This window comes from Rhinopithecus roxellana, chromosome 22 (genome assembly GCF_007565055.1).
Source record: "Rhinopithecus roxellana isolate Shanxi Qingling chromosome 22, ASM756505v1, whole genome shotgun sequence".
NCBI lineage: Eukaryota > Metazoa > Chordata > Mammalia > Primates > Cercopithecidae > Rhinopithecus > Rhinopithecus roxellana.
The window spans coordinates 4,296,291-4,309,537 of NC_044570.1; the positions used below are offsets into that span (position 1 = coordinate 4,296,291).

General features: G+C 32.6%; 1 protein-coding gene across 1 annotated transcript in view; it reads right to left on the reverse strand.

The window, feature by feature from the left end:
* Positions 1-10,946, reverse strand: part of LOC115895641 (deleted in azoospermia protein 4-like) — a 45,503-nt gene extending 34,557 nt beyond the window's left edge. The window contains exons 1-5 of the mRNA XM_030926268.1: positions 10,908-10,946; positions 10,537-10,628; positions 9,930-9,981; positions 9,433-9,496; positions 9,205-9,344 (exon numbers count right to left, since the gene is read on the reverse strand). Coding sequence (XP_030782128.1) covers positions 9,205-9,344; positions 9,433-9,496; positions 9,930-9,981; positions 10,537-10,628; positions 10,908-10,946 — 387 coding nt within the window. The remainder of the gene's footprint in view (positions 1-9,204; positions 9,345-9,432; positions 9,497-9,929; positions 9,982-10,536; positions 10,629-10,907) is intronic.
* Between the last annotated feature and the right edge of the window lie 2,301 nt (positions 10,947-13,247).

The following is a 13,247-nucleotide window of genomic DNA, read 5'->3' on the forward strand; positions in this document are numbered from 1 at the left end:
GCAAAACCTATACATAATGTGAAATATAATGTCTGTGTTTTAAGTATAAAATATTTTATATAAATTATTTTCATTGTAAATGAGTCAGCACAGCAGCTTAGTTCAGGTTCAGGATTTAAACTAATCAGAGTACATGGCATGGAACTTTAACCAAAGGATATTTTACTTTCTTAACCGAGTGTTGCTCATCACTGAGTCTTGTACAATGCTGCGAAAGAATACTTTAGTATTTGTGAAAATACCATGCGAATTAGTTTAAAAAAATCCAAACCCAGAAAGTTCAGATTTATATAAATTAAAGTTAATAAAATCATCCTGTTCTATACTCATAAATTTTACACTTTACTGAGAATACTACGGATAAAACTTTAAAAAAAAAAAAAAAAAGCCGCACCAAAAAGAAATTAAGCCTCAAAGTTTTAAACCAATTTGTCTCGCTTTGCCTTTTTCAACACAATTAACATGAGTTTTTACAGTGTTAACACTCCCTGTATTACTATGCCTGCATCACTTTAGAAACGGCTCATGCAAACAGTATTGCTCACATGTCACAGCTCCTTCTAAAAAACGGGTTATAATCCTCTTCCCTCATGCTAGGGTGTTCAAAGCTTCTTTTGAAATAACATTTTTCTCCTGGATAACACATCAGTCCAACTGACAATTCTAATTTTCACAGTGGGCTGATAGATACAAATGATACCATCTTTATTTTCAGATAAAAAATCATATACATATAACTCACTAATTTTCTGATCAGAACTGTCTTTATTCCTTCCACAGTAGACTCTAAGGTTAATGGAAAACTTTCTGAAGCAGTATTCGTAAGTTATATATATATATACACACACACACATATATACACACACACACACACATATGTGTGTGTGTGTGTCTATGTGTGTTAGAGAAACAATCTAGCATGGAGAAACAATCTAGCATAGTAAAACAAAAATTAATCTAGTCAGGAGATCCAGGTTTATGTCCCTTACTGGTAAGTGGTTATAAGCCACTTACTTGCCAGCTGTGTATCTCTGGGCAAATTGCTTTGAGAACGAAATGTGGTAACATCTGTGAATTCATTTTGTATGTATAAAGTGGTAAAAGTAGTATGCCTATGTAAGTTAGTGTCCTGTTATTTGATTTTATTTTCAGTAGATTTTTTTCAAGTTTCTTTTTGGCTTTACTATTTCAGCTGAGTTATTTTGGAGAAATTTTAATTAAAAACTAATTGAAACACCAAGAAAATATTACACATCGTTAATTTAAAAATCTTTGGTGAAGTGCCTGTTGACTACAAAAGGTAAGTACAAAAAGCTGCAAAAAAGAAAGCTACTACATATATACCTGTTTGAAAGAAAACAAAAGACAAGAGAAAGAAACTATACGTCTTGTTGCAAAGCACAGTGATGTCACAGAAGTTATTAAGAAAGTAGAGTTCCTGCTTTGTTAATAAGATGTTAGAAGTTACTGATTCTACACAGCTTCGGTAGAGATGATCTCTAAATTCTCAAATCATCTGAAGCTGAGTTTATTGCTTTTCTCTATTCTTTTGTGCTTATACTTGCTATTTTGGGTTTGTAACTAACTCCTAATTCTTTCCTTTAATACGGCTATTTCATGACAACGATGTGAAAGAAAAATTTTAAAAACTGTATCTAAAGTTCTTCCTTTCTAAAAATGTTTTACATCGTTGTTTTTCTAGATGACATTAAGCTGCATTATCTTGAACTATTGGGAACCTGATTAGATTTCCCTTCCCTATAGACAATTTACCAATCCCTTCTCAGTTCATTCAGAAATCACAAACAGAATAAAACAAAACAAAAGGAATTCTGAAACTCCTGTAGCTTCTTTTTCTCCTTTTCAATTCCCCCTTGATTTGTGGATGAACTTTGCATGTTTTTTGATGTATTTTAATTTAGAGGTGTAAGATCTGGCAGAAAACTATGTCAGATTATTAGTGGTTAGGGAAATGCATTGATTCGCAACTGGGGAAGAATTTTGAGCCCCAGCAGCATTTAGTGACGTTTAGAGATGGGCTGTTACAACTGAGATGTATTCCTGGAATCTGATGGGCTTAAGGCTAGGGATACTATTGCACATTCTACAATGTAAAGACAGCCTCCTACAATAAGGAATTATTTGGTCTCAAATGTGAAAAGGGTGTGGGTTAAGAAACCTCATGACAGTGCCAGAAGAATTGAAGAGGAAAATTATTGTTTGGGAAGAACCTGATTTTCATCGGTCAGTAAAGTATATCTTTTCGTGACTTCCGATTCAGATTCTGTGCTTGAAAACAAATGGTTGGAAAAGATCTCTGATGTCTCTTCTGATTCTCATACTCTATACAATAGTAAAACGGATACCTGAAACAATGGTAGTTTGGTAAAGAATAAAAAAGGCATTTGATATTATGAGAAGTTGGACTTTAGCTTGGATCTTACAAATTGGCTGTCTCTGCTTAACTGGCATCATATATATAAATTCACTGAATCACTTTAATAGTGTCATAACATTTTAAATTAAGGAAGTCATCATGATGTCCTTGTCCTCAGCCAGGAGGTGGCTTTACTTACATTGAAGCAATGTACTTCATACTTAACATGCCTTGATTAGCAGTGATTGCTCAATTCCTACTGTGTGTGTAGTTATACATAATTATATAATGTACATATAAAAATCCACAATCAATAGATAACCTGTGATTAGTTTTAAACTATGGACAAAAATATCAATGAATGCTTAGGATAAGCAAAAGTTTTTTAAAGTAAGTACCATCATAACCATCAATAGCATCCTGAAAACAAACTGCATTAAAGAAGTAATTTTCTTAATCATACTTTTAAGTGAGTTGGTGAATTTTGAAATGAGAAATGTTGGAACAGTAAACACGGGTGAGCTTCAAGACCATCACATACACAACTCTCATTGCTATTTATAGCAAGTACATTCCCTGTTATATGTGGACAACCAAGTGACAAAGACAGCTAAAAGCTGGAATAATTTATCATTATTTAAACTCCTGGGATGTCAGCTTCTTTGCCAGTATTACCTATTTCAATTACTACGTGAACATGTAAGCAAATTAGTATTTATATAAACTGACCAGGAAAGAGCCTATCATTTGTAGTCATCAAAGTTACATTCACAGCAATAGGAAGAAAAGCAAATAAAGAGAATATTAAAATTAAGAAAATAGGACATGAAAATCTGAATCAAAACTTCAAGTAAATCCAAGAGCAGATTCTAGGGAAGTTGTGGGTAGGGAGGATCAAATTCAAGCAATAAATAATCCTAGCAAAACTAAGCAAGAAAACGCAAGAAAGCAGAAGTATATGAGACCTGAAAAATGCGTTGTGGCCACAAATACATGATATAAATGATGAATTGATGGGTGCTGACGAGTTGATGGGTGCAGCACACCAACATGGCATAAGTATACATATGTAACAAACCTGCACGTTATGCACATGTACCCTAGAACTTAAAGTATAATAAAAAAAAAAAAAATAAAATAAAAAAAAAAAAAAAAAGAAAGCTATGCGCAAACTCCATTTTCAAACAGGAAAACAGTATTTTTCAATGTATTTTACAAAATTAAAAGCATGTTAAGTAACAAAGCCTCATCCAGATGATCCATCCCTGCCCTCAACACAAACACAAAATTCCAGCAATATATAGAGTGTTAAGTTTATACTGGGAATGCAAGAATACTCCACTCACAGGATACGTTACTTTAATTCATCATTGTAAAAGCATTTGATAAAATACACCATTCATTTTTAAATTTTTTAAAAACCAAAGTAAAACAGAAATAGAGGACTCTTATTTTCCATCAATCTAATTCTACTTTATCATCAAACTTACAAGTGAAATACTAGAGTCAACTCCTTTGAAATCAGGAATAAGGGAAGGGTCCCAGGGAACCTCCTTATTATTACTGAATATTTTTTCCACTATGTATGACAAAACTGAATATTAATACAAAGTTTTTATGAATCAATAAGAAAAATAAAATTTAAAAGGAAATTTAAAAAGCTAACGATCAATGATCAGCTTCATGGACGACTTAAAAAAGCACAGATCAACATAATGTAATATTTTTCAGCTATTAGGTTGACAATTTTAAAAATCCTAGTAACTTTCCTTAGCATGGGTGTGGAAAAGAAAGCACTCTACACACCATCAGTGAGAAAAATACTAATACATGATTTACCATGGTAAATCATTTACCATGATTTACCAAGAGTACCTTGGAAAAGGTTTATCATAATTTGATAGGCGGGGATACTCACCACTATACTAATTAGGAGAATTGGTTTAAAAAATTGTTATAAAAGGTGCAAAGTGCTTTCACCCAGCAATTACACTTACAGTAATTAATCTTAAGAAATTAATAGTACAAGCATGCCAAGATATTTCCACAAAGATATTCATAGCATTATTATTATTATTTTTTAGACTGAGTCTCCCTTTGTTGCCTAGGCTGGAGTGCAGTGACATGATCACAGTTCAAGCCAATCTGCTTTCCAGGATCAAGTGATTCTGCTGCCTCAGCCTTCCAAGTAGTTGGGATTACAAGTGTGCGCCAACACGCCTGGCTAATTTATTTTGTATTATTAGTAGAGACAGGAAACAAAAATCATTCAAACATTCCTTCACATTTTCAAACACACATGAGATACACAATACTGAAGTACTTATATGCTAGTTCCTTTGTTATTACAATAAAAGAAACAGAACGGAAAAAAAAGTACTTTAGGTTTCTAATCTCTGACGTTCTTGTTGTTACTTCTATAACTAAAACCTCAACTTTTCCCCAATTTTCTGGGGTTGGTATTGTGGAAATCTCAAACATATTAGTTCTTTGAACTTATTACTATAGATATGATTATGGGTCATACATACAGTCATATCTATGAAAGGAGACCCAGAGAACTACTATCGTGAAGCAGTCAGCTAAAAAATATATATATACTTTGAATTCTGTGCTCTAAAAAATGAGTAATAATTTTATTTCACTCTGTCTCTCTAAAAAATTGATAAAAATCAGTCTGGATGTTTCAGCTATTTGGCAGTAAATATGAAAACGAAATATGCTACAATACAGAAGGGGACACCAAATCTCAAAAAACTGTTCTACAGTAAAGTTATTGCAAAGTACAATCCTTTCAAAATATTACTCAATTACTTCTAAATAATACAGAGTTCTTCATTCTAGACACATTCTAAGGGTTTTCTTAAATTTTAGGTACATTTCACTAGTTTAAAATGATAAACTATTAAAGCAATTTGTATAAACAAAGGCATCAATAATATCTGAAAGTAAATCATTTTACTCCCTCTTAAATTACCTGATAATTATATACAGGTAAATGATATCCAGTGATGACTTGACCTGGTGAATCTGGATAAGTAGGATATGCCTGAAAATAAAGATTACAGTAAGAATAAATGAATACAGAGAAACATTTTTTAATTAGAAATATTCCAAATATTAAAAATATGAAAAACGTTAAAACATTCATTATTTTTCTATATATAGCATTGCAGCATTCTAAATGAATGACTGATTTTATCAAGAAATAAATATTCTGTTAAGTGCTACACTTTGGGTGGGGAGGGGGAACAGACAAATGACAAAATAAGTGACTATTTCACTAGATAAGTTTACTTTATCTATACTGTATACTTATGCCCACCCCGATGTTATTTCTTACACTGGTGATAGGGCTCTAGTAAGACAGGTTTGAATGTAAACAGGTTTGAATGTAAGTTAAATTAATACGTTTGCTATTTCTATGTTAACTATTATGAAGAGTTTAGAATTTGCCAATATTAGTTAGGGTTTTTTCTGTACTTCATTTTGAAAAACTAAGCACAGTATATAATCCACAACTGGAAAAGAGACAGTATAATGTCTCCTATGTTTCAATAAATACTTACAGGTTGAAAACATATAGGTAGCATCATACATGAATACAATCAGATTCAGTTATGGCTCAAAGTAAATGTTAGAAACAAGTAGGACTTGTTTTCTAGCCTTTGTTCACATAACGAAAAAGCAGCAGAGGTATACCCTACATGTTTCAAATGCATGGAAAATGTGAACAAATGAGAGACACTGAAGAACTACTTCAATACTATATTGTTACTTTATTTTCCATCAAAGAAAATGTCTTTTAAACTAAGACAAAATTGAAACAAACTAAAAAGAAAATAAATGTTACTTATCACCAGTAAGTGATAAGAGTACGTCAAATCCTACTTCAAATATCGAAGTAACCAGGAGGAGAGAAATTAGATGCCAGAAACTCACGGGATTTACAGATACAGTAAACACATCAGAAATCTACCCAATTCAGAACCAGAATATATCCATAAGCTAGCAATCTATATGAGGAGGCATCTGGAAATCATTCCAAGTAAGGAATAGCTGGATGAATTGCTAACCTTAGAGAAGAATAAACTAGGCAGACACATATAGACAGCTGCTATCAAACATTATCGTGAACTCATTATATTGGGGGAAAGCAGTTTGGGTGTTTAAGAAGTAATACTCTTTTTTGTTCCTACACTTATTTAAGAGTAATTAACAGCAAAACATTTCTGTTTCTCTTCAATATTTTTTTTTAAGGACGGTAAAGCCAAAGGTAGATTCCAGGCAGATACATGCTCATTCTAAAGTCACATTAATACTACCTTTCTGGGATTATACAGTCTATCAACAAGTAACTGAACATTGATCATTATGTGGACCAGCCATTGCTTAGGCGCACAAAATCTGAGAGAGAAAAAGGCACTATTGCTCCCAGAGAGTTTATAATTGCATTAAAAAGAAAGTAACAAAACATAACACATCAATATAAAGAACAATTTAAAAATATTTATAGGCATATATGACACAGAAAAAAATCAGGAAAGAACGGGGAGTACATGTTTGGCTAATTGACTTTACCAGAGGTACAGCATAACTCCTTGGCTCCCCACTAGGCCACTGTGGTGGCATATTGAAAAAACAAAATGGAAACCAAAATTATTCAAATATTCCTAGACATTTTCAAAAACACATCAGATACACAATATTGAAGTACCTATCATGCTGGCTCCTTTGCTATTATAATAAAAGGAACAGAATAGAAAAAAGCAGTACTTTAGGTTACTAATTCCTGCAGTTCTTGTTGTTACTTCTACATATAAAACCTCACCTGTTTTCCAAATTTTCTAGAGACAGCATTGTGGAACTCTCAAAGATACTAGCTCTTTGAATTTATTATGATTGATATGAGAATGGGTCATAGATATAGTCATATCTATGAAAAGAGACCCAGAGAACTAACATCATGAAGCAGCAAGCTAAAATAAAAATCCAATTGCAATTCTGTGATCTAAGATTTGGGTAATAATTTTATTTCACTCTACATCTCTACAAAATTATGGAAGTCTGTCTGGATGTTTCAACTCTTTAATACCAAAGATAAAAAAAAAAATACATGCTGCAATATAGAGGGAGACACCAAATCTCAAAAATCTGCTCTACAGAAAAGTTACTGCTAACTGTATTCCTGTCAAAATGTTATTCCATTACTTCAAAATAATACAGAGGTCTTCATTCTGATCAATTCTAAGTATTTTCTTCAATTTAAGCTACATTTCTCTAGTTTAAAATGACTGACTATTCAGGCAATTTGTATAAACAAGTTAAAAGCCTCAATAATATATGAAAGTAAATCATGTTACTCCCTGTTCAAATACCTGATAATTATACACCGGCAACTGATATCCAATGATGCCGTGACCTGGTGAATTTGGATAAGAAGGATATGGCTGAAAATAAAGTTTACAGAAAGAATGATTAACTATGGTAAAACATTTTTTTTAAAAATAAGAAAGAAGTATCATTCCCAATATAACAAAAAAAATGAAAAACTTTAAAATACTAATTATTTTTCTATATACAACAATGCAGAATTCTAAATGAATGACTGACTTTAGGAAGAAAGAAATATTCTGTGTCAAGTGCTATGCTGTGGGTGGGGAGGGGGAAGAGACAAATGACAAAAGAACTGACTACTTCACCATTCAAAGTTTACCTTACTTATACTGTGTACTTACGCCCAACCAGCAGTTATTTCTTATACTGGTAATAAGGCTCTACTAAGACAGATTTCAGCTTAAGTTAAATTAATACATTTATTATTTTCGTGGCTAAATACTAGATTGTTTTGTATCTGACAATATTACAGGGTAATACTGTAGTTCTTCTACAGATGTTATGGCTTTCTCTGTACTTTATTTCAAAAAACTAAGGGCAGTATATAATCCACAACTGGAAAAGAGACACTAATATCTGCTGTTTCAATAAATACTTACTAATTAAACACATACAGGTAGCAGCACAAAAGAATACACTCAGATTCAGTAATGGTTCACAGTAAATGATAGAAACAAGCAGGGCTTTTTTCCTAGCCATTGTTCAGAGAAGGAAAAAGAAGAAGTCCCTACATGTTTCAAGTACACGGAAAATGCTAACAAATGAGAGATACTGAAGAACTATTTCACTACTATTTTCTTACTTTAATTTTCCATCAAAGAAAATATCTTTTCACTAACACATAAATAAAATGAACCAAGAAGAAAATAAACATTATTTATCAACAGTAAGTGATAGAGCATGTTAAATCCTACTTTAAATATCAAAGTAACCAGGATGAGAGAAATTAGATGCCAGAAATTCATGGGATTTATAGAAAACAGTAATACAGATCAGAAATCTACCCGTTCCAGAACCAGAATATACCCAGAAGTCAGCAATTTATATGAGGAGGCATCTGGAAATCATCTCTAGTAAAGAATACCTAGATGAATTCCTAACCTTACAGAAAAATAAACTAGGCAGGTATATAAGGAGAGCTGCTTCCAAATACTTTGGGAATCAGTTACGTGGGGTGAAAAAGGAAGAGATAAGAAGAGATTTGTTCATGTGTCTACAGAGGTCATTTCTAATGACAAAGTATGTAGAAGATTTTTAGCTCATATAACAAACACTAAGAAGAAGAAATTTCTAACAGAAATAATAAATTTCCCATCACTCAAGGTATTCAAACAGGGATTCTATTGCCACCTACTATGGGAAGTATAGATACAATTGCACAGAAAAAATGATGACTAAAATAAGACAATAGGAACGTAAGCAGTTCTTACCTGAACGTACTGAGTTATAGGATTCGGCGTGACTCGGGGCTGAAGATACATTTCAGCATTTGGATTACTCCAGACATTCCGAAACTGTGGTGGAGGAGGAGGATTAAATACCAAACGACGTGGCTGCACATGATAAGCACCTTTTTAAAAAGCAAAAAGGAAAAAGCCTATTTTTAGTTATCTGAAAATCTACACGTGTCAAAAAGAACAATGTCTTTTCCTACTCACATAAATTTTGTTTTCTGATTGCAGGGCCCAGCTTCAGTTTTTTACCCTGGATATGAACCTGTGACTGAAAATAAAACGGTAACAAAACTAGATTCAATTTTCAAGTCTTGACTTCCAAGACTTGGGTGAACACATACAGTCTTCTGAAGTTTCTACTATTATAGAAGATCAGTGATAACTACACACCAAATTAAAATTTGTCATCATGAAGTTACCTTACTTACCCTTACTACTCTAATCAGTGTCAAGAGGCATCAAGTGAAAGGTGATCAAAAACTTTTCATCACCCTTTCTACAACTCTTCCTGCCTGTAGTTCATGAACCTAGGTGTCCAGTCAAAAATAAACAGGATCTAACAAGTTATGTGGTTACTCTAAGTTTGGATTTTGAACAGAATGTGTATCTTTCTCCAAATTTTACACAAGACTTAGTATATCACTAACAGTAAATGTTGTATCAATAAAATAAATAATAGATTTTTCTATTAGATTACTTACTTCTACTATCTTCTGGACATCCACGTCATTAAAAAATGAAACAAATCCATAGCTATAAAGGCACATAAATGAAGTATAAAATCACCATCAGGCAGTACACGGTTCAGAACTTCTGCTATTCTATATACAGAAGTGATCATGACAAAAGATAAATAATATACCATGATAACTACTTGTTAAGATGTACATGACAGATCCTCTACAAATACACCTCTTTTTCGTAATCGGAACTGTCAAAATGTGCTAAGATTAGGACAGTGTGAAAACTTTATTGATTAACAAAGAATTCGTATCTGTGAACCTGAAATTAACTTACTATCTAAGACAAGATGGTTAAAATTTAAGATATTGTGCAGTGTATGAAGGGAAACAATTATTTGAGAAAACTGATAACTCATTTGTATGAAATAGGAATTGGAGACATTTAAAAATAAACATTAGAAAAATGATTAAGCAGAAGAGCTGGCAATAACCTTTTATCCCCTGCATGAAAGAAACTAACACAGCAAAAATGTCATTTAAACATGTGTCAGAGTATCACTTCTGAAGTCTTCTTTGATACTCTACAGGTGACTAGAGTTCATATATTTTTGATAAAATTACTCACCCTTTGGAGACACCAGTTTGATCCGTGATTATCTTCACTTCTTTCACTGAACCATATCTACCAAAGAAGCTTTTAATCTCAGCTTCAGCCATCTAGAGAAAAGAATTGAACTTTCAGGGTAAAAATTCAGCATTCAAAAATTTCAATTTTACTACAATTTCACTACAACGAGGTGAAAATTTCTCCCTCAGTTTTACCTAAATGACCGGTAGCTCTTTGTCAAAGATATTTTTAGTACCTATGGGTCAAAAGTAAAACCAATTCTAAACCTCCATGAAGTACAAAAAAAAGAAAAATTAAGTTTGTAACAGGGCCCAAATCACATTGCTCATAATGTACTTTAAGGCAAAAATGAGGTATGAATACAATACCTTGTCATCAATTCCACCAACAAAAACAGTGTTTGGCATGATTCTGCCTTCTGGTACAACATAGCCTTGGCTAGTTGCAGCTGATGAAGACTGGGTGTTGGTCTCTCTGGAGATGGTTGAGTTTGGAGTCGCAGGATTTGCAGCAGGCTGTAATTTGGAAAGTAGACATCATAATTAGATATACAGGCAAAACCCATACATAATGTGAGATATAATTTTTGTGTTTTAAGTGTAAGATATTTTGAAAAAGTATTTTCATTGTAAATTAGTCACCACTGCAGCTTAGTTCAGGTTCAGGATCTAAACTAATCAGAGTATATCCGTACAGAATTTTAACCAAACAATATAGTACTTTCTTAAACCCAGTGTTGCTCATCACCGAGTCTTGTACAATGCTGTGAAAGAATACTTATTTAGTATTTGTGAAAATACTATGCAAATTAGTTAAAAAAATCCAAAACTAGAAAGTTCAGATTTATATAAAGTTATTAAAATCATCCTGTTCTATATTCATAAACTTTTCACTTTACTGATTATACTAAGGATAAACCTTAAAAAAAAAATAAGCCGCATCAAAAAGAAAACAAGCCTCAAAGTTTTAAACCAATTTGTCTTGCTTTGCCTTTTTCAACATAATTAACATGAGTTTTCACAATGTTAACACTCCCTGTATTAGTGTACCTGCTTTACTTTAGAAATGGCTCATGCAAATAGTATTGTTCACATGTCACAGCTCCTTCTAAAAAACAGGTTATAATCCTCTTCCCTCATGGTAGGGTGTTCAAAGCATCTTTTGAAATCACTTTTCCTGAGTAACACCAAATCAGTCTGATTGGTAATTCTAATTTTCAAAGTGGGCTAACAGATATATATGATACCATCTTTATTTTCAGATTAAAAAAATGCATACATATAACTTATTAATTTTCTCAATTCTGATTAGAACGGTCTTTATTCTTTCCACAGTAAACTCTAAGGTTAATGTAAAATTTTCTGAAGTAGTATTCATATGTTGGAGAAACAATCCAGCATAGTGAAACAAAAATTAATCTAGTCAAGAGATCCAGGTTTATGTCCCTTACTGGTAAGTGGTTATAAGCCACTTACTTGCCAGCTGTGTATCTCTGGGCAAACTGCTTTGAGAATGAAATGAGATAACATCTGTGAATTCACTTTTGCATGTATAAAGTGGTAAAACTGGTATGCCAATGTAAGTTAGTGTCCTGTTATTTGAATTTATTTTTAGTAAAGTTTTTTCAAGTTTCTTTTTGGCTTTACTATTTTAGCTGTTATTTTGGAGAAATTTTAATTAAGAACTAATTGAAACACCACGAAACTATGGCACATTGCTAATTTAAAAATCTTTGGTGAAGTGCCTGTTGACTACAAAAGGTAAGTACAAAAGGCTGCAAAAGAGAAAGCTACTACATATATACCTGTTTGAAAGAAAACAAAAGACAAGAGAAAGAAACTATACGTCTTGTTGCAAAGCACAGTGATGTCACAGAAGTTAATAAGAAAGTAGAGTTCCTGCTTTGTTAATAAGATGTTAGAAGTTACTGATTCTACACAGCTTTGGTAGAGATGATCTCTAAATTCCCAAATCATCTGAAGCTGAGTTTATTGCTTTTCTCTATTCTTTTGTGCTTATACTTGCTATTTTCGGTTTGTAACTAACTCCTAATTCTTTCCTTTAATACGGCTATTTCATGACAACGATGTGAAAGAAAAATTTTAAAAACTATATCTAAAGTTCTTCCTTTCTAAGAAGCTGCATTATCTTGAACTATTGGGAACCTGATTAGATTTCCCTTCCTTATAGACAATTTACCAATCCCTTCTCAGTTCATTCAGAAATCACAAACAGAATAAAACAAAACAAAAGGAATTCTAAAACTCCTGTAATTTCTTTCTCTCCTTTTCAATTCCCCCTTGATTTGCGGATGAACTTCAGATATGTTTTTCTTTGATAAACAAGCTATATTACAGTATTGTCTCTGCATCATAGTGTTGGATACATTTTAATTTAGAGGTGTAAGATCTGGCAGAAAACTATGTCAGATTATTAGTGGTTAGGGAAATGCACTGATTCTCAACTGAGGAAGATTTTTGAGCCCCAGCAGCATTTAGTGATGTTTAGAGATGGGCTGTTACAACTGAGATGTATTCCTGGAATCTGATGGGCTGAAGGCCAGGATACTACTGCACATCCTACAATGTAAAGACAGCCTCCTACAATAAGGAATTATTTGGTCCCAAATTTGAAAAGGGTGTGGGTTAAGAAACCTTGTCACAGTGCCACAAGAATTGAAGAGGAAAATTATTGTTTGGAAAGAACCT